The sequence below is a fragment of the Lutjanus erythropterus genome, chromosome 15 (genome assembly GCF_056507025.1).
Source record: "Lutjanus erythropterus isolate fLutEry1 chromosome 15, fLutEry1.hap2, whole genome shotgun sequence".
Lineage (NCBI taxonomy): Eukaryota > Metazoa > Chordata > Actinopteri > Lutjaniformes > Lutjanidae > Lutjanus > Lutjanus erythropterus.
Window position 1 is genome coordinate 27,018,958 of NC_139331.1, and position 22,099 is coordinate 27,041,056.

The following is a 22,099-nucleotide window of genomic DNA, read 5'->3' on the forward strand; positions in this document are numbered from 1 at the left end:
TTGTGTAATGTTTGTGTGACCAGGAGTATCTATACTTTGACTCAAGTACTGGGGTTGAGTACTACTCCACCACTGGTATTAAACCAGCATTCTCATTCTGCACTGTGAAGCTCAAGCATTCAATGAAATAACAATAAGCAAAACACATTTTTGAGTGAACAGCGACTAGCAATAGCCATCTCTTTCTTAACATCTGTCTTGCATACTGGGTTGAGTGGTAAACTTTGAATTTGGGTCATACAATAAGTGAGATGGTAGTGACAGCGAGTTGGTGTGTGCTGATAGAAGAAGACTGCTTTGGTTGTATCATGTTAAGTGAGGTTATGGTGGGGCACCTGTAACTTTGTGTGAATTATGTATTAATGTTGGCAGTGTAATTATTTTTACCATAGCACCGCAGTGAATGGAGTCAGAAATACATTACCTGGAGATTCAATAAGGTACTTGCTTATGTCAGGATATACCACCTGCGACCACTCAGTGGGGTCATTCTTTCACTTTGATAGAAACAGACGCTCACTAACCCCTATTTCCTTCATTTTTTCGAAGCAATGACGCTGAGCGTTCATCAGCAGATGAATGATTGCTCACGACTGCCCAAGGGATTTGGGCTCCTAATATCTCAACAGTGGTGCATTTTTCTTATTTTATGCAATTAAACTGGCAAAGACTTTGGAATTTGTATTCTGTGTATCATCTTGTTTTCAAGGGGGTCCCAACATATATCACGATCAATGTATGACAACCTAGGGGTGGCAAAATACAAGTACAATTACGAAAATAGTGACTTACAGACAGACAACAAACGAAAAAAAAGTACATCAGGGTAGTATCCGTAGTGTCATCAGGGGTTTCTATTATTTACTTAACTCTTATTGATATGAATGTGCTGAATAAAATATTAGAAAAACCTCTATGTCTGTATTTGATAGTGTACAGTATATCCAGTATTATTTTTATCTTCATTGAATATTATGCTATCAGGAGTCTGCAGTCATACTGGTGCCTCTGTGAGGCTGTAAGAATTGATTTGAGCTAAGTGTTAATGTCAGCATGTTAACATGCTCGTAATGACAAGCTGATGTTTAGCACGTATAGTGATTACTCTATTCACCATCAAGATTAGTCTGTTAGAGAATAGAGTAGAATAGAAAATACTTTATTGGCTACTATTTGCGTGCAAAAAGTAGACATTTGTCTCACACGTGAACTTAAGAAAATATATAGAGACACAATAAGGACTACATTAAAAAGAGCACCAGGAGCTTGGTGGTGAGGGGTGAGTTGGAAGGAACACATGTAATGGGATTATGTAATTAGAATACCAAACAAGGTAACTGTAATCCATTACTATTACAGAAAAAAGACATCACAAGACAGTGACAGTTCTGCCTCATATATTGAGATGCTGGCCATGAATTGCAACAACCTAATGTTGTCTCCTTTGTCTTAACCTAAGGCCACTTAGTATAGTCCCCAGTGTTTTGGGCATTTCAAAACTCCAAGGTGCAGATAAGGATAATTTTGATCCTAAATCCATGCTGAAGCCACCCTTTCAGTGGGATCAGGATTATCTTGATTTTTATGGTGGATGTAGACATGTAGGACACGTGGCACATATTCAGTCATTCTTGGAAGAGCAAAGAGTCTTTACTTTCAGAATAAGTCAACAGTGTCAGTTACAGTACATGATTCACTACATGGACAGCAAAGCTATGACAGCTTGTTTTCCACTGTTGGAAATATGATCTACATCAAGAAGTTATACTGTTTTCTATTTCTGTAGGGTTCAAGTAATCGTAAGGCAGCTTGAGCTCTGAGTTTCTCATGGTGATCGCCACACTGAGGGAGGACAGCTCTGCCTGGAAATCCTTGATCATCTGTAAGGCTGCTGGCTCATCAAAGCGTTGCTCGGGGTAAGTACCCAGAGGTACCTGACAAAGACAAAACCAAAACTTCTCATTAGGGACCGGGTAATCTAGGAAAGAGACAATTGCTAGTCCAACTCTTGTTGGTTGTTTTTTTTTTAATTTCGTGTCAAACTTACAAAGTCTTCAGACTTCCTGCTGACCACCCACAAAACTGATAAGCTACGTCCTGCAAAGTACTTAGTTGGCAGAGTTGCTAAGATGTCCTCCATGCTTGACTGCCCCTTCATTGTTGGTGGAGCTTGGTGCAGCAACGTTGGGCCATTGGGAATCCAGCCTTGAAAATCAAACTTAGGAAAACACACAGCAACCAGTGAAACAAGTACTATTGATATTGAGCTGTACAATTCCAAAAAATTACATATATAATTCAAATATTCATTCCCAAAGACAATTTATGCTAGTTGTTTTGCACATGCTACATGCTAAAGTCATGGCTAGCTACTTTTAGTTCATTTCATTAAAGGCAGAATTTGTAAGATTTGTCAAATGCAGGCAGGCAGGTTTTATGCAAATACAGCCACCACACACTTCTAGTGGGTCATAAATGATGACAGAGGGATTTTGTTTATGAGTCTATACATAGTTCAAGAGATTTGAGGGCAATCTATAATTTTTTGTAATTTTCTCCCCTCCATGGTCATATGATCTTGTCAGACATTATATAACAGGTGTTAATTCTCAGCATTACGACATGTTCACCTGTGCTGTGTTCACTGGATGATGCTGAACCGATGATGTGAAGATCACAATAGTGACAAACTTTATAAGCTCCTTTACAGTTTGCAAGCTTGAGGGGACTCCTGTCAGGAATAGTTAAAATTAGTCTATTAAATCATACTAAATATTTACACAAGGTTTGAGGGAGGAGACCAAGAGACACACATAAGATACCTGAGTCACTATTTCCCAGAAATCCATAGTAGAAGATCTCTTTGACCCATTCCTGGAGCTCAAAATCTGCAGCCACTTCACTGTCAGAGGGATAATAATATGCCGCCATTTTCTTGACAAAGCTGAGGAAAACAAAAAGGGTACATGTTAAATTCTAACTTACAAGATGCTCAGACTGTTGATTAAAAACAGTCATCTAATGTGTAATATATTCAATCCTCAGTTCATAAAGGTTGCATCAACTGCCAGCAGGCAGTTGTAAGGCAAGTGTTAACCTGTTGATGATGTTCCACAGCCTCAGTGCGTCATCTCTGTAATAAAAGTTGGGGATGGACTCCAGTCCTCGTGCTGCAATGTTTTCAGGCAGGCAGAGGGAGCTGTAGGTCGTCTGAGAGAGCCCCCTTGTCAATAGTTCCAGTACTCCGTCTTCTCCAAGTGAACTCTGGCAAATAAAAGGTATAGTTTGGCCTCCAAACAATTTCTCTGAATATAATTAAGTAAAATAACAGTCTCTCTCATTCTACATTGTTTAACAAAGCGATCACGGTCCAAACTTTCCGATCCATCCAGTGACATACCATGTTACTAGTCATAATCATTTATCGTGTCAGTATGTCATTTTGACAATACTGGGTTAATCAGTCCCTCCAGAAGTTGCAACTGAACAAATAATGCAAATTTTATTTATAAATTAAAAAAAACAAACATGTGCATTATGCATATTGCCACTGGCCCTGCCTGTAGGCACCTACGTCCTATCAGACTTTAACTTTGCTCCATGGCACTTACTCGGGTTGTTCTCTCCTGTCTGGATACCTGCTTGTCAATTTTGCAATTTTGTCCAGTCACCCCAACTTCCAATCAAAGCAGCCCCTGCACAAACCTGTACATTTTGACTTTCTAAGTTTACTTAGAAAACTCAGAGTGGGGGGTGTATTTTGCCTGGAGCAAGTTGCCTTTGATTTTTTAAAAAGGGCAGCTTCGGAGTTCTGACATTTTTCTATCATTCTGTAGCATCTCTGTAGTAATCATTACGTATTCAAATTTTGGTCAATTATGCATGTTTAGGCCTCAAAATGCTGTTTTCCTGACCCTTCTAAAAAGTTTCCCACATGATGTGTTATGTTTCTGCATGATGATGTTACCATACAAACCCTTCAGGCTGAAGGAGCAGCATGTACAATATGGCCATCTGTCAAAATGCAAACTGCAATCAAACAACAACCAAACCCGGAAAAGAACAATTGCCACTTTTTTTTGCAATTGTCTAAATGTTGTAGAAAATAATTTAACATTGCAACATGCATCACTTTTTTTTTTTTTTTTTTTTTAGAAAGGCTGGCTTGAGATTAAGCATTTTAGGCCACAACAATCCAAAAAGAGCCTGCAAAATCCTGGAGGGACTGGTTCATCTAATTCAACTCAAAGTATGCCAGTGAAAGAGTTTATAAGTCATACATTTGCAAAATAGCTACCAGGGCCATAAATACTGGTACGAGCGATGATGTTTGTATGGAGGGTATGTCGATGATGGGGGATCAGCAACTGTAAAAGGGGAAAGAGAGCAGACACTGGTGATAGTCATGAAATACATGAGAACATAAACCCAGGAATGTTTACGTAATGCTCATTTTTGCCTGCAGCACTGAAGTCTAATTTACAAAAAAAAAGGGGGGGTGTACTTTGTGCAGGGGGTGGATCGTTGGAAGGTTGCGAAGAGTCGCCACAGCAAAAACTTCTGCCAGTAGATGAGTGCCATGCAAATGGATGATCAATTGGCTGTAGAGGGTATCTGCAAGCCTCACAAATATCTTGGCTAGCAGCCAGTCAGACTCCAAGTCACTTGGCAGAAAAATGGGGTTGTCCTCTGAGGGTTGCTGGCCGAGCTGAGGAAGGAAGCACATTATGGTTGGAGAAGGCGATCAAAAACAAAACTGTAATGAAGTCAGAAATAATTTAACAGATAAGAAAAACCTGAATTGCGATGGGTAGTAGTTTCTTCTCTGGATTTAGGTACAGCAGGCAGAGAGCAGCAGACAGACCTGCTGGTTTACCATCAATAATTCTTGTTGGCAGACCTTCCATGATCTTGTAATCAGCAATGAATATATTGCCTTTCTGTTGAATATAAATCATTAATGTCAGGCATAATTACAAGGATGAGTGGTGAGAGAAAATGATTCAAACATAAAAATTATAGGAAATGTACTTTTTCCTACCTCGATCTCTATAGCCAAAGAGCTTCCGTTGGCCAGAAAAGGTTTCACCATTTCATCTGTGACAGGGAAGTTGGAGGGAAGCTTTGAGCAACGCTGGATAATGTAGGGGTTGACTCCATTAAGAAACTGGTATCCAAAGAAGTCATCGTCCTTCCAGTGCTGCGACACGTACTCTGGGACATAATGCATTATTTTTACAGAGACATTGGCACAGGAGTAACAAACAAAACACATTATGGTAAGACCCTACCTGAGAGGGGGTTGTTTTTGAACCAGGAGAATTCCTTCATGGCCTCGAAACTTTCCCAGTGCTCAAAATCTGTCAGATTCCTCAGTTTGAGCTCAGCCACCCTGGATAAAGAAAAGCTTCTTCATTACCAGAAGCAGTAGCGTGATCCCTGCCAGGTGTGAGGGTGCATCTGTGCATGATCAACAGATCTGCATCTTCTTTACAGCTATCTCAAATACCACTGGACCGGTCAGGGTTTTTTTTTTTTTAAATGTGTGCACATTCATGACTGAATGATGACCTCTGTGATTCGGTTTTTGAAAAATGGCTCCATACTGGCCACAGACTGTGTGTCAGATGTCAGGGTCACATCTCAACAAACACAATTTTGGTCACAACTAAAACATTCTTTGGCTAATGATGACAAAATGTCACACAAATTTCTAATGAGGATAAAATGATGAGGTGATGACATTTTATATCCACAAATGTCAACTTCACTGTGACATAATGTTCAGCTCTCTATCAGTCCTCTGTAGAAATGGTCTCTAAGTGAAGACGGCATGTTTCTCACTGGTATCACATCTGCATAGTGATTGCTTACATTTTGCCAAAAAGTACACTTAATATCTTTTATTAAATTCCTTCAAAGTTGCAGGTCAATATTGTGGCAAGTTCCATGTTAAATTCCTTCAAAATTTTCTCTGCAGACATTATGAGTTTTGACAGACATGGATGTAAACTGTAACTCGATTGGTTGGTGGAGACTTACAATTGTGAGACAGTAATTCTGTTTTTTAACTGCTCCGTTTTAAATAACCATCGACAGCTGACCTCCCCTCTCGTTTTAGCTCAATGTATGTGGAGGTCATGTTAGTGTTAGTGGAACTTTGCAAATCTCTGCTGGTTGCATTGCAGTAGGTGTTTCACCATCTGCTGCCAAGTGGGGATCTGCCCTCTACTGAGTGCAGTCTCCTAGTTGCACCATGAAATTGCGTTTGATTGTCCAGCACTGATTTTTAAAATAACAGTAAGCTGTAGCACTTACATGGCTTTTCTCAGGTATGCTAACTGAAAGGCTTTTGAGTACGAGTAGTTGATTTCTGCAGGAACAGTTTTTGGATTATTGAAGTTTATGTTGTATGACAGTCCCTCTGCATACTCCTGCCATCTGCGGAGGAAAACGGGGCATATAAATGTCATAAGAATACCAGTCAACATTCATAGGTGCACCTTGTTAAACTCTAACTTCATATTGATGGAGCGCTCACTTGTACGTTAATTTCTGTTGAACCAATTCTTTTTTCCTGTGCTCCACTAGTCGAGGATGGAGATCTTCAGAAGGCTTTGTAGCTGTATGGATCACAGCCCAGGGATAGATTTAAAAAAAAAAAAAAAGAAAAAAAAAAGAATATTCCATTAAATTATATTCCATACAAGACTTATTAAAAAGCCTTCACATACCTCCTGTGACACAACAAATACTTAAATGGACAATAGGTGGAAAGTCAAGTGGGAAAATGCTCACCTCTGCCGCCTCTCAAGAACACAAATTCCCCACTGGATAGCCACCTGTGACAGGGAAAAGGAATTTCATCCTCGTCTGGCATCCTCACCACTATCCTGGAGCAAAACCAATCCTTTTCTGGGGATTCGTGGAAAGGATCTCTCTCCAATTTGAGGAGGAGAAGACATCCTAAAGAAAAAAGTGTTGTCAGAGAATACATCCCCACCTGTGGGAGGAGAGGATGATGCAATCAGGAACATAAACACAGACCAAATTTCTCAATATTTATTCATGGGCATCATTAAACCACTTCCAAAAGCAAAGAAAAAGATCTCAAAGTGAAGGTTACATAATACTTGAAAACATATGAATTACATTAATAGTAGTTTCACAACTGACCTTTCCAGCATTACCATCCAGTCCAAAACCGGTCAGCTGAGTGCGCTCAGATTGCCTCTCGGTACCAATCAGGGTAACATACAAGTTATCAAATGTGCCTGCATGCAGCATGCTGCCTGTAGTCACTTCCAGAGTGTAGTCTGCCATCATGCCTGGCCTGCTGAGACATACAAACACTAAAAAAACACAACACTGATCACATGAAGTAAATGGCTTTGCTCCACACAAAAACTGAAAAATGAGTGCATCAAAAATCCACAAACATCATAAAGCTCCTTGTAGAGCGAACACACCTGTTAATTTGAACCACTAAACACGACTGGCACGATTCCTACCTACACTTGAACAATCATCAGCAGTCACAGGTGTTGGACGTTCCCTGATTAGTCCCGAGACCTCAGACTGACTTCTTCTCCAGGAAACCAGCATATCAAAAGGCCTCAGAGGTCACATGTCAAACATTTAAATTGTCAGGATAAACTTCAGATTTGTAAGTCAAAGTAACTTCTTGTAACTGGTGGCCTGTATTTTATCTTCATGTATTATCTGTACAGACATGTTTTGTAACCCCATGTGAGATGAGCCAGACTTTATCATATTTGATACATTTTCAACATGATTGACTATAAAATAAGGTGCAAAATATTAAGTTATTACAGGTTGGCTCGCTAAAGTAAATATTCATATTTAAATGTTACTTAAAATATAACTGTTATTCTTACTGTAAATTTTTCCCATCATGAAATACCTTTCTGTTACCAAAGAACTGGGGATTATTCTAATTAACTTTAAGTTAATGTAAGTCCTTCCACTTCACTGAAAGTAACACAAGACTACATTCGAAAAAACGATAATACATTTGCACATGCAAATCATATCTGTGTCATCTGTAGAGATGCTGTTTTACTGTAAGTGGCAGCTACAGCAGCCTGACAGCACAGACACGTTTACTCAACCACAATAAAGGTCAAAATAAAGTTTTTAATTATTTTTTGCCCATCTATGCCTTCATTAGGTTGTTTCAGTTCATGGCCAGCATTTTAACCCAAAGCCACGTGGGCACCCTAAGAGTGATAACTGTATGTTTAAGGCAGAAGTGTGATGTTGTTCCACTTTTCTGATGTAAAGACAAAATGATTAATTCCACCCAGTGAAGCATTTTCGTACTAGAGGCCTTGGTATTAAACTGACTATAAGACTGTACACTATCAAATGCAGAAACTGAATTATTTTAAACCCATACAGGTTGAACTAGCTGTATTTAAAAGTCAGTTTTTTTTTTTACATAATCATAAAACCTTGGCAAACCCAAGATCCACATATGCAGAACATTTTGCAAATTTGAATTCATATTTGCAAATTATAACCACTCTAGGAGGAATCAAAAAGCTTTTAGTCATGAAAGTTACCATCCCCAGTGAGCCAGCCTTTGTTGGAAGGTGTGTTTCTGCTAGGCGTTCCTAATAAACTGGCAGTGACATCTTTGCCAATCAATGATCAGTGTTGTTACATAGAAAAAAAATTACAGAAATAAGAGGTAGGGGAGTGTCTGCCTCTATCAAAGTGAGAGAACGACCCCACCGAGTGGTCGCAGATGGTATATCCTGACATATGCTATTAACTTATCGAATCTCCTGGTGATGTATTTCTGACATCTGTCACTTTTTAACACGCTATTTTTCTGTTTTAGTATTCTATTCACTGTGGTGCTATGGTAAAAATAATTACACTGCCAACATTAACATGTATATGAATAACACTTGTCTCCTCTATTTGGTACTGGAACTTTAACAGCACTTGTTATCACCAAAAATGTGACATAATTGAGTGATGTGTGACTGCTCTGATCTGTGGCCGCTCTCATCCGTCGGCATGGCCATCAGAAGTTCACGTGCAATGCATCCTGGTACATGTAGGCACGGCTCCACAAGCAGAATAACTCAGCTTTCTTAATTAATATAGCAGGCACTGAGGAATTTATTGCCTCAATTGACCACATTCATGATCAACACTAACTGGACGTTCACATGAAAAGTGCCCAATTTGTCCCTTTAAATTAATGCATGTTGAGTCCTGCTGGCATTATCAGACACTTTAAAGTTTTTACAGTATTTTAAAGGACGAGTCTGTAGGATTTAGTGGCATGTAGGGATGAACCTGGAGACTGGAAATTTTTAATGTCGTGTTTGGTTTGTCCATTCTGGGCTACTGTAGAAAGATGATAATGCAACAGGACAGAGTCCGTGTAATAGGATCTGTGACCTCTGTAGATTTTAACAGCTCATTCTGAGTTAACAAATGCACAATAATTATTATTTTCAGGTGATTGTACACTAATGAAAACAGCCTTTGGGATATTAGATTCAATTTCTTCCTAATTCTGCTACTAAATCCTCATAAATCTTTCATATTGGACCTTCAAACATAGTGAATGTCAACACAAACTTGATAAATATTATGTTCAACAAATTTAACAGCCACATGGCTTGGTTCTTTTCAATATGAGACTGAAACATTTGTAGGTAAAGTTAAGATATTTTCCTTTACATTATCCAAGCAACTCTGGGTAAGTTTTATACTGAATAAGTAAGCAGAGCTTTAGAGACAAACAAATATATAAAAGGCTGTAAAGACTTTATTAAATGGTAGCAAATCACATGCATTATTGGGCTTTCCTCAGATTAATATCCATCTGCGTTAACTCACATCCTGACATCCTACAAACCCTGACAATAAACTTGCAGCCTCTACAGGGATCAGAAAGACTAGATCATTTAGGATCACATATCAACACAGGAGGGAGTAGCAAATCTTGTGTAAAGTGCTGGCATAACTTCTGTCACACAGAAATAGTGCAATATAACAGACAATCTGCTTTTCCCCACGGCTACTACTGAAAGGCAAGATAGTGAAAACATTTAAACTCCATTTTCTCAGTATATCATATAGAATAATATAAATCTATTGTGCATATTTGTTTTCAAGAAAATATACTTTGTCTTACCAGAATAAGGTGTGTTTTCAGCACAAATCCATGCAAAGCTAAATGTTTTTTTTCTCCACATATAGACCCACAATGACAAAGCTTCACTGTAGCAAATAAGGAGTTATTTCATTAAGGCTTCTTCATTATCTAGTGTAATACAGGAAGAGTTAATAGTTTTCAAGACAGGAAATGTTTTAATTGCAGCATCCACGTAATACCACAGTGACTCTTGTTAGGGCAGGTTTGTGTGGTCAGGTGTTAATGTGACGCAGGACACGACGCAGCGACTGTCCATCTCGCGCAGTACACATGGCAGGAAGGGGTACAGGCTCCGTCTTGTGCTCCACTACGTTGAAGTGGCACTTCTTAAGATGGTCCGACATGCTGGGGAGATCGGTGAAACGCCATGACGACACGGGGCTGAAGGCAGTGCTGAATCTCCACACCTGCAACAGTAAATAAACAACGATGTTGCGATGAAGAGAGAACTGCATGCAAAAACATTTAGCAAGGCTCATTTTCATTTGGTACATGCAATTTCCATACAATCCTCACGGAAAGATACAGTCTCTGATTTTGTTACAGCACACCTTAAAAGCACCTTCTTCATGAATAACATTTAAAGGAACAGTTCAACATTTTGGGAAATACGCATTACTTTTCTTGTCTTTCTTTTTTCCAGAGGTTTTTCTTGGGGTAATGTGGTAGACTAAAAACACTGACATCACGAAGGACATGACGCCATGTCAAATTATAGAGGTTTTCAATATAAAACTTGATGAAATGATTTCAGTATGTGTATCAGTACTTTTTTAAATACTTTCAGCATGTTAAAACCACGACAATAGTGATAACCAAGATCATTTTGGTCACTATAATCATGATATGAAATTTTCACACTGTGTCATCTCTAGTCAGACTGTTTTTTTTGGCCAGGACAGGTTGCCAGAGAGTGAGCGGAAATTCCAGGAAGTTACTTCTCCTTGGCAAGAAATAGTCGAATTGTTGTTGTTTTTTCTGGTCGTCCCAGATATAATTGCTGGTAGGAGGATTTTGTTGCCTTTGGACAGAGCCAGACTAGCTGATTTTCAGGCTCTGTGCTAGTCTTAGCTAACTGGTTGCTGGATCCGGCTACATATTTACCAGCCAAACACGAGTGGTATTAATCTTCTCATCTAACTCTCTGCACAAAAGCGAATAAGGGCATTTCCCAGAATGTCACTTTTCCTTTAGAATTTTAAATTTAAATACTAAACATACATTTTAAGCTTTGGTTGCACCTCTCCACAAAAGCAACCTCTGTCTTTAAAACAGATTTGTAATAATTATCTTTTATTCCAAGTTATTAAAAATATGGTGCATATAATATTGTAGTATTTACTGTTAAATTATAGTGGCACTTCAGGTATTTGGAATGTTTCCTCTTACATAAGCAGACAGATCTTTGTAACCATTTCGATTAAGGATGCACCGATCACTGAAATTGGCTGGTTTTCAGCTTGACTGGCCATGACCAGTGACCGGCTGGTCAGTGTGAGATATCCAACATTTCTTATCCAGACTCATTTAGCCTTTTGCTTTGTTTTTTCTCAGTGCAAATCTTTGCTACAGCAAACTGTGACAGCATGTCAATGAAATAATGCAACATCGTGCTCTCTCTGGTGCATAAACCGTATGATATAATGAGGTTTGGCAGTAACCTGGAGCACTTTTGGGGAAAATGTAAAAGCTAGGTAATAGTCAGTGTTATATTATAAACATACAATTTAATTTTCCATGAAAGCAAGGTTAAATAAATGTTTGTGTCTTCTGTCAATTATAGTTCTTTGAAAGAAAGAAAACTGGAATTGGCAGATCACACTCACATTTTCTATTTCACTTACTTTATTTTTGATTTGCCATGACACAGTACCAGGGGCACCAGGGCATTGTCTTCGCTCCCACTGCAGGTCGACTATGCCCCTGGTCTGGAGGAGACTGGCACACACCTCCCTCATAGTCCGTGACACCAACGACAGCTGGCACAGGCTGAAGCTGTCCAGGAACCCAGCTATGTGCCACAGTATCTCAATGGGAAGCCCACTAAATTGGTCCGTCTTGGAGTCACCTGGAAGTTTTGCCCTTGGGCAAGGCTGGACCCCGAAGGACCTGAGGTGCCTGTCATGAACCACCTTGGCCCCCTGGGTGGATGGGTAAAACCTCCGCTGGGAAAATGTGCAGCCATAATATGCCAGGGGGCAGCGGTGCTCCATCCAACCATTGAGACCAGCATGGATGTCACCATGGACATTTGTGAAATGGGAAGAGAACTGGTCCCGACGGAATGACTGACCACAGACGAAGGGGAACATGTGCTGGTAGCGGGGGTTGGGAGGGAGGTAGCGGTTATGTGGCACAGCCTCAACCTCCAAAGCCTCTAGGACGAGGCCAAGGCGTAAAGTGCGGAACGGGCTGGGGTAGGAAAGCTGTGGGGCAGCGTGGTCACAGGCAGATGCAGAGGCCATGTCACCCACTCTGGTGTTGGTTACCAAGATGGCTGCAGGAAAAGTGAAAGTCTGTGTGCCAAAGTCAACACGGTAGCCATCAACGTAGACCGTATCAGAGATCCTTCTACACTCTCTGGACTCCTCTAAACAGAAGAGCAGGGCTGCTGTGATCAGATCAATCTCTCCCAGACCCATGGGGTCATCATCCTGCTCCAGGTCCGAGGTATCCACTGCCTTGTCCTCCATTTTGGGTCGCAACCTATACAAAGACCTGTCTGGGATGAAACCTATCCGTCCATTAGGTAATTGACCCTGGCCCCGAAAAAACTGGTAGCTGTGGAACTTGCGCTCAGGCCCATGGTTATCCAAAACAACTAGCCCCCTATCTTCCAGGACCACATGACCAGCCCTCTGTGCCACACCCTGACTGACATGCACCGGAGATGCCATTAGAGGGGTGACCGGCTCCAGAGAAAGCTCAGCATTCTTGTCATCTTGTACCACAGCAGGACTGGCCTCCAGACTGGCCTCCATTGCTCCTAACAGTGGTCCATTTGCTGTGGTTAAAATCTTTTGATCCGTTCCACTTCCTCTCAAACAGCTAGAGCAAACACTTTGCTCCTCCCTTTCGCTTTTATTCAAACTTTCAGCAGCTACAGGTGTTTCTCCTTCCAGTCCATTCTGGAGGTCTTCAATGTTGCTCAAACTACTCTCCTGCATAGCAGCTCCTCTGCTCACACACTCTGTGCTGCTGTCAACAGAGTTAGCATTGCTAACAAATTCTAAAGCAGCAGCTAAGCTTCTCGCAGTCTCAACTGTGGCCTCATACAGTTTACTGAAGTGCTCTTCATTCAAGCCATTAACTCCACTGACGATTCTCTCCTTTGCCGAGCCTGGTGGTGGAGGTTGTGGCTGACGTGGGGATGATGATTGTGAAGGTGATCCGATACATTTGGATGCCTCCAGGGCAGGTGTAAGCACAGCTGAGTCCATTGCCCTGCTCTCCTTACTAACAAGGGCAAGTTTCTCTCCCTCTGCAGTAGGTGCCATGGCGATCACTTTAAGGGACTCCAGTAGCGTACGCTGGTCCTGAAGGGCAAGTGCCATGTCCAGCTGCTCCACCTCCTCCACACCACGGCTCAGACTCTCATAGGAAGTATAGTCCAGGCAGCTAATAGGCCATCTGTTCCACTCCATAGTGCAGCAGACCACTCCAGCTGGGCAAACTTCAAGGTGTGCATACATTTGGTTGCGCACCAGAGTGGCAGGGCAGCCATAGCCACTATTTAGGCAGGGGACTCTCAGTAATGGGCACATAAGGTTGTGCTCATTGACTTTGCAGGAGTGAAATACAGCCCCACACACCAGAGGACAGCTGATGAGATCACAAGAAATGCCTGGCTGAGGTCTGACCATGCATCTCTGGTTAACACAGGACATACAGTGAACATGGTCCTCCTCCATCTTCAGAGCTGAGGGGGTGGAGAGCTTCTGAGGGTGACCCTGTCAGGAAATCCACCGTCCTGCCAAATAATAGCAAAAAGCAAACCTGTTAGTTTGAAATATAAGACAAGACAAAATATGACTTTATTAATCCCCATCAGAGAAATTAATAGTGTGGCAGATCATACAGATGTGCTGAAGTCTGTTTCACCCCTGTGAAGTGCACTGTTTCAAACTTTGTATCTGAGATTGTGTCACATGATGACTACCAGGGTTCGTGTTTTTTTTTTTTTTACTTGCCTGGTTGGGCAAATGGCCCAAAAATGTACTTGCCCATGGTCAATTTTTTACTTGTCCCTGTACAAATTGTTTTATTCAGTTCAGCTGATAGATACTGTAACACTAATAGAATGAGAAATGGGGAGAATAGTGGAAATATATGCAGATGTGCAGTAAAAAGACACAATTATAAGAACATTTTGACCTGCAGAGTCACAAACATTTAGTAAAGAATGATTGTCCAGTCACACCGCTACTCAGATCAGCTGTCACAATGGCCTAAATACTGCCTCCTGTTGTCCATGAATGAAAGACACATCAGCCCACGGTGGACATATGGCCTGTACCACACCAGTTACATTCATATTTCATGACAACAAAAAAGGATTCATGTTTTAAGAAAAAGAATGGAATTACTGTATGGTAGCATATAGTGCAAAATGTGTGCATTTGTTGCAGCCTTTCTGAACAAGAATGTTACAGATATGGAAAAATATCAAAAAAGCCTTCTTAGACTTTTTTCCTGCAAACATTTAAAACCATGCAATCAGCCTAGTGTCATCCCAGCGTTTTGACCCTGTTGTGAATGGCTGCTCTAACAACTGCAAACCACCAGATGTCACTGTGCTAACTAAGATCCATGCCCCAAAAATACTCAAGACCAATGTACAGGAAGATGTTTTAAGTGCACAAAACAGATTTTAACCTGCCTTCCTAATTTTCCTGAGCAAAGTATACAGCCTACATGACATATAAATATAGCATAAATGTATATAAGTATATAAATATTTTGTAAAAGACAAAAAACAATATGGGATAGATTTCTTACATTTCTATGTTGCAGAGTATCTGCATATTTCTGACTCTGACTCTATCCACTGTATTTATATTTTGGAGAAAAAAAAAATCATTCTCACTCTTAAGAGAAAAATACTACGTTTATACTTTTTTCATTTCAAATGATCTTATGAAAGAGTAATGACATGCTTGGGCAAGTTACACAGACCTCAGCATAACTTGCATTACAGTATTTTGTAACACTTGAATATTACTATAACTTAAATATTTGAAATAAACTATGACATATCAATATAGCAGCCTCCTTATATAGATACATTAACAAAATCAATGAAACAGGACTGTCAAACAAACCGAATGACTAAGCAAACCTAAACAGTCTGAGGCACTGCTGTTTTTTCTCCTGCCATGTCTAGAGCCTGCACATCATCTGTAAAACAACACTGCCCCCACTCCTTCCTCTGTGGAAGTCAACTGCAGTCACATGATGCATCCAAAAAATCTGCCTCATACAAATACCTTATTAGGAAGCATCCCAGCTCGACAATAAGGAGGTCAAAACCTTTCCCTTTTTAAATTTGGATCAACTTGTGAGACAGCTCCACAACTTTTTCAAACACTAAACAATTAAATATGAAGTCTGTGAAAATTCATTTTATTATCTCTTTGTGAAGTTTAATTAGCAGTGTGGGAAAAAAAGAAAAGTTTGATTAACATGACTGATGGTTTGCACATCGTTTAATTTCTTGTCTGTATAAAAGTATGATTTATAAAGTTTGTATATTTATTTATTTATTTATTACTTTTACTTTTAGTACTTTTGATCCTTGAGCTGCTGAGCTGAGCTGAGCTGAGTGAATTTCCCCAGTGTGGGATCAATAAAATTTATCTACCAATCCTTTGTTCTTATCTTGATGAGATGAGTACAGAGTACATGCAGTTAATTTGCAGTGTGGCACTGGGACACAGCTGGTGATAACAGTGTGACTTATTATGTGGGCCGTTTCTTTCAATACATCCAATATGGTTGACATAGTATTTGAGTAATGTCATGTGTAGATAGAATACTGAGAAAGCTACTGTGTCCTCCAACTGAGATTCTCATCTAGGGCTACGTGCACACAGAAAGCCTTAGTGCTTAATAATGATTTATTGCTGAGATCTGTTCTTTATTGTGTGGCTGTTCACACTATTTTTTAAATGTGGGCTATGACAGATTTTAGCGTGAACTGGTCACGGTCCTTCACTGACCTGCATGCACAAAAGAATGATAGCGGAGACACTCGACGCGCTGCTGTACAAACATATACAAAAAATTTTAACTACATCTGTCAGTGGTCAGTAAGTGATGTCAAAGTCATGTGAATCCATGTATGACTTTTCATACTGAGGTCACATTGCAAAAAATCTGATCTAATTAGGACCACATGTGAAAGTGGTCCAAATCAGAATTGGAAAGATCCCATCCCATGCGACTTGTGTTGATCAAACTGTCATGAAAAAACAGACCTGAGACACATATAAGTGGAGCTGGGGTTATTTGTTGATGTAAGCAACGTCATCAATTCTGAAAATACGTTGATTTGCATTAATAGCATGGACAATGAACTGCTCCACCTGGTCAAAGCATGAACTCAACCAGAGAACAGGCTGCAGTGAGCAAACATCATCCAAAGTGTGGGAGTATTTTAGACAGAGATGCAACAGTATGCCTCTCTATAAGTTTGAATCGCAATCTGGAATAGTCTTATCACTGCAGAAAAACTGCTCTGCACAAGTACTTGAAGTAAAGCACAGAGTGTTCTGTCAAACAGCAGCAACATCATCAGCAAGAACAGCACAGTTCTGCTTACTCTGTCAGTACCCAAGAACAATATATTAGGATTATCAATGCAGGGACCCTGTTTCTCTTAATAGTAATCACTTAAAATTGTTTGTTTTTTTTCCATTGCCCCCCATGTTACATATCTGCACATGGTTTACTTTAATGGCTGTGAATGAGTGAGAAAACTGCCAAAGCTAAAGTTTGTTTCCATTATTTTTCTTGCCTAACACTGATGTAAAAATACAGTGCCATCTTACCTGCATATTACTCCAGTCATGAAATATATCCATGTCATAATCAGTCTACGTTTTAATACAAGTAGTTGAGTAAAGCTATTGTTTGTCCAGATCAGGGAAAGAGTTGACTGTGATTAGTTATTAAACAAATATGCGTCACAGCAGTCCTTTTTAATGTGAGGATTGTATTTAACAATGGAGTCTGCTAAATTGGGTGGAAATTAGACTAACTTTGAAATATGCCACTACTATCATTATTCTGATGTGTCTGTTTTTCAGAAATATGATTGAATACATTTTTAAATATTAATAAGACAAGTTTTTGATATTTATTTTGGGTAAAATTGATTGTTTGATTAATCAACTAAGCAAAAACTAATCGTTAGATTAGTCATTTTAAATATAATCATTTGGTGCAAGCATACAAGTGAGGAAAAAAAAAAAATCAGTTTTGTGCAACTTCTGCCTGCAGTGTTAACGTAGCCTCAGATGGTACAACCAAGGTGACACAGCATCTGTCTGTTTCCATAACTGCAAAACAACCAATATTAAACAATATATGATGATAATATGTATTCGCATATGCACATTTGAAAAGAAATACGTCTTGTCACTTCAAAATATTTGCTTAGAATTATAAATACAGTTTATATGGATATCAGTAATCGTACATCACCCAACTAGTTCCTAAGCCATAAACTCATAAATTTTATCATTACTAAATCTTTAACCCTAACAGCTATAGTTAAATTAGGTCTTAGCCTGCAGTTAATCAGGCTGTCTGTCTTGACGAAACGTGTCCCAAATAAGGGGCATAGACTGATAACAACAAGCATCTGCCCATCAGGAATATACAGAATTATAGCTAGTTAGGTTAATGTTGCTGACAGTTGAAGTTTACTTACAACAAAGAGCAGTGTAGCTAAAGAACCGACGATAACAAGAGAAGCTTTTGCTACAGTGTACAGTTGTTTATATACAAATCCCCACTGCAATCCAGTTTGCTGTCAACTGTTCTTTCCCTATTAAATCAACTTGTTTTTTTTAAACAATGGCAAGCCAACTAGCTTACACTAGCCCGGCCGGCTAATGTTGGCTAACAACAGCTAGCCAGCTCCGAAGTTCACAGCAAGCTAACTTAGCAATATAATGTTGGGTTAGCATGCGAGTAGCTCCTCACCTTATGGTCGCGTTGGCAGGAAAACCTGTGATAAGATATGTTTGGTTGTTATATATAAATACAACTAGCTATTACTTTAGTTACCTCTGTGGAGAAACTGCTAATGATAGCTAGCTACAATTCTTCGTACCCAGCCTCCCTTTTTTTCTATTCAAAACTTTATTGACCAAATTGTAGCCTACATCAATTGTTGTGGTATTCATGCTGACATGAAAAAAGAAAAACGCAAGAAAAAATAGAATAAGAAAAATAAAGAAACAAATAAAATAACATTTAATTGCGTAGATAGTTTTTAGGTTTTTAAGAATTTAAGAAAAATCTGTGAGAAAGTCTGGAAAGAAAGTAAAAAAATAAATAATGAAATAAAGTGTAATTACTAGACGTAGATAATCTAGCTTCACAAAAATCCCTGAAGTAAAAATCAAAGAAACTGTCCAAAAAAAAGGCAGAAAAAGTCTGGAAAGAGAGTTTCAAATATAAATATAATATGTAATTTTGAAGATATTTAGATTTAGCAAAAATCTGGAAAAATAAAACGTAATTGCCAGACATAGATAGTCTGCAATAAAAGTTTAAAAAATATATCAAAAATATAGATGAAAGTTTGGAAATAAAGTTTAAAATATGAAAATAAATAAATATGAAAATAAAATGTTATGCTGCTAGAAAATTATGTATGTACTTTAAAGAATTTAGCAAAAATGTGGAAGAAAGCATGGAAAGAAACATAAAAAATAACAATAAAAAGAGACCGACACTTGTAAATAAAGAATTTACCCATAAAATGTAATAATTTACCCTGAAATTAATTAAGTTTGAAAACTATTCTTTTCTATCATGGAAATGAAGTATACAAATATAACAGTCAAACTGCATTTCTTAAAGAGATCACTGGGTTTTGTGCAATTATTTTAAAAAAGCTCACTTCTATATTTATAATCAGGGATATTTGTACCATCTGTGAATTACATGAAAACACTCGAAATACCTTTAAGAATCTCTTTAAATTCTCTACAGGTGATACATTCATGGGACGGCAGGTCATTTTAAGGGCAAGCCTATATGCATTCATCATCAATAACAAAAACAAACAAACAAAAAAACAATGCCTAACATCATTTTTTCTTTTTCTTTTCTATTTCTTTTTTTCTTTTTTTAAATAATATGCAGTAACCAGTAGCAAACAGGAGATGTCACTGTTGCATCATTTTTTGCTGCCTACTAGGTGAAAATGGTTTGACCGATGCCTCAGTTCATTGGCTGCTAACTGAAGGAGACTCCACGTTTTGAGGTTGAGGTCACCTACAAAAACAGAACCCCTGGAGCTGGAGGAGCTGGAGGAGCTGACTCACGGACACAAGAGCAGAACAGTGCTTAGCAGTACTGAATACACTTGTCATTAGGTGTTGAAAGAAACTAATGCAAGTGAGACATTGCAATTTAGATGATACAACAAATTAAATAATTCTTTAAAATGGGGTCAGAACTGTTCCTGTTATACTTTTTAATAATCATAGTTGTATTTATATCTTAACCATTGTAGACAATACAAACTCAGCTCAAATTTCAAAATGCTCAACACTGCACTCACTCAAGCTTATAATGGTGACATGCACAGATTGAGCCGTTGTATGTTACACGCTGTATTGAAACCTATATTAAGGGTATCTTGCATGAGAGCAAAATGCAATCATAAAGCCTGCTTGGATTTTCTCTGTCAGACTGTTTTCAGTTTGTGCGTTTGTAAATCCAATATGCAGTTCTATATGAATGCAAGAACAATGTCATGCAAACATTTGTGATTCAGTAGTTCGTGTGCTTCATTTGAGGTTTTTCTGCCAGAGCAAGGCGACCATAAAATATCTGATACTTAAGTCGTACTGTTAAAGCCAGCGCTGAAATTAGGAGGCTAAGAAACCACCACAAGACTCTTAGGAGGAACCTGCTGTCATGGTGTCTGGTCCTGTCCTAAAATCCAAGCACATAGGAAGGATATTTTGCAAGATATGGAAAAAATATTTGATGTGGTCTCACATATGAAACCTCGCTCTATGCTCCTGGGTCATCTGAGTCAATATGCAACAGCAGCATTATTAATATGAAATAGTAGGGTAAACAGGTGGTACCAATGCTGCTAATTAAGGCACAGTTCCATTTAGTGTTGTAGAGTCTTTCCATTTAGCCAACATGCACAATAGTGGCATAGGATCTTAATTGGTATCACTGGTAACACCTGTATTTACCTACTATTTCATGTCAAGATGGCCGCTGTGAAAAATGTCTATTGTCGGTGCTAGTCCTGGCAGACTGCACGGTGTCCTTGCAGGGACAGTTCGTGAAGATATGGACTCCATAAACCCACTTTTCCAATTCCACAGTGGCTTCAACACTTTGTCTTTGTCACCTGAGCTCTTATATCACAGGTTCTATGCACTGCACTGTTGATATTTTTTTAAATTTTGTTCTTTCCATCATATTTTTGTTACTGTTGCTATTTTTCATGCTGAGCTCTTTGTAACTGCTGTCCCCCACAAAAAAAAAAAACAAAAAACGAAATTCAATCAACCATTGTCTACCATTATGCAGGTTAAAACTCTTTAAAAAAAAAATCTAACGATTTGAATTTTGGGCCTTAAAATGTCATAAAATGTCTTATAAACAAATTTGACAGGTCTGAAAAAATTATTTAATACTGAGGTTACTTGTATAAAGTTGCCATAACTTCAGTCTCACTTTTTAATGTGTTTTTTTTGGGAGGGGGGAATATTGATCACACTATAACAACTACAAAAGTAAACCAACATTGAACCAGTAACCACTAATAAAAACTCTGTATGTCCTTTTTTGCCAGTATGGACATGAAATTGGTCTGAAATTACTTTTAGAACAACCTTAAAAAAGTGAAGTTCACCCTGTTGAAACCTGCAGAAACACAGTGTGACTGTGCGCTGTGCAGATGGCTGGTCAACCAACCCATGAGACAGATAATAGATGGGTTAAGAGGATGAAGGGTGGGTGGATGAATAGGTGGATGGGTGGATGGATTTTTAACTTCACCGCTAATGGTGCTGTGAACTTCAAAACTCACACTTATTCCACCCACCTGTTTCATTTTCCTGGTGGGGAAGTCCAGTGCCTCCCTTTGCAAGTTTTCAAGCAGTTTAATGTGGCACTTTAGACAACAAACCAAGTGTTTATGTAAGATTCTTTGTGCTGTTGTCTGTAAGCTGTCACATTTTTTAATAGGCTATCAATCCCACGTTGATGGAAAGGACAAAATGTTGCTGAATAGCTAAGTGCCAACTTCCCTGCTTCCCCTGAGTTGCGCCAAGCAAGGCCTAACATGAAAAATAGGCTTGCCAAAAGCTTGATTGATGGGGTTTGTGTTTTGGAAAAAGAAAAAAAAAGGAAGAGATGATTGTTTATTGTTTGTTTGTTTCCAATTTTTCAACACCCATAAGCAACGACTGTGACATCAATATTAGCCCACTGAGTGAAAGGAAGAACACTGTAAAGCCTAAAAAACATACACTGTAAACCCAAATAAGTTAGCAACACTGAGGCAATCAGGTGGCACAACTTTCTGGAGTTCATGAACTTCAAAGTAGGAGGTTATCAGAGCTTAAATATTTGGAGTTCATTTTACATGTATAGTTAAAATTACAGTTAAATCAAAGTGATTGATTAAGA

At 38.9% G+C, this 22,099-nt stretch overlaps 2 protein-coding genes across 2 annotated transcripts; both read right to left on the minus strand.

Moving 5' to 3' along the window:
* Positions 1-1,628: 1,628 nt before the first annotated feature.
* Positions 1,629-7,690, minus strand: LOC146314556 (hydroperoxide isomerase ALOXE3-like). The gene is made up of 14 exons (XM_084737220.1): positions 7,177-7,690; positions 6,799-7,003; positions 6,542-6,623; positions 6,319-6,441; positions 5,292-5,392; positions 5,042-5,214; positions 4,797-4,940; positions 4,505-4,708; positions 4,281-4,367; positions 3,098-3,264; positions 2,823-2,944; positions 2,631-2,731; positions 2,048-2,218; positions 1,629-1,934 (listed from the first exon to the last, which is right to left on the minus strand). Exons 1-14 carry the CDS (start codon positions 7,324-7,326, stop codon positions 1,755-1,757), a joined length of 2,010 nt encoding a protein of 669 aa, XP_084593346.1. The 5' UTR covers positions 7,327-7,690; the 3' UTR covers positions 1,629-1,754.
* A 2,103-nt stretch (positions 7,691-9,793) lies between these two features.
* LOC146314557 (F-box only protein 30-like) lies at positions 9,794-18,583 on the minus strand. The gene is made up of 3 exons (XM_084737961.1): positions 18,410-18,583; positions 12,046-14,171; positions 9,794-10,608 (listed from the first exon to the last, which is right to left on the minus strand). The coding sequence occupies exons 2-3, from the start codon at positions 14,110-14,112 to the stop codon at positions 10,414-10,416; spliced, it is 2,262 nt and encodes a 753-aa protein (XP_084594087.1). The 5' UTR covers positions 14,113-14,171; positions 18,410-18,583; the 3' UTR covers positions 9,794-10,413.
* Between the last annotated feature and the right edge of the window lie 3,516 nt (positions 18,584-22,099).

Bases quoted from the DNA above. Each gene is read 5' to 3' on its own strand.
- LOC146314557 (XM_084737961.1), bottom strand. From the start codon at position 14,112: ATGGAGGAGGACCATGTTCACTGTATGTCCTGTGTTAACCAGAGATGC. The intron at 10,609-12,045 runs GTAAGTGAAATA...TTACTGTTGCAG, and splicing joins CATGGCAAATCAAAAATAAA to GTGTGGAGATTCAGCACTGC.
- LOC146314556 (XM_084737220.1), bottom strand. From the start codon at position 7,326: ATGATGGCAGACTACACTCTGGAAGTGACTACAGGCAGCATGCTGCAT. The intron at 4,368-4,504 runs GTACACCCCCCC...CCCCTTTTACAG, and splicing joins CGATCCACCCCCTGCACAAA to TTGCTGATCCCCCATCATCG. The intron at 2,219-2,630 runs GTGAACATGTCG...TGTTTTCCTAAG, and splicing joins ATCCAGTGAACACAGCACAG to TTTGATTTTCAAGGCTGGAT.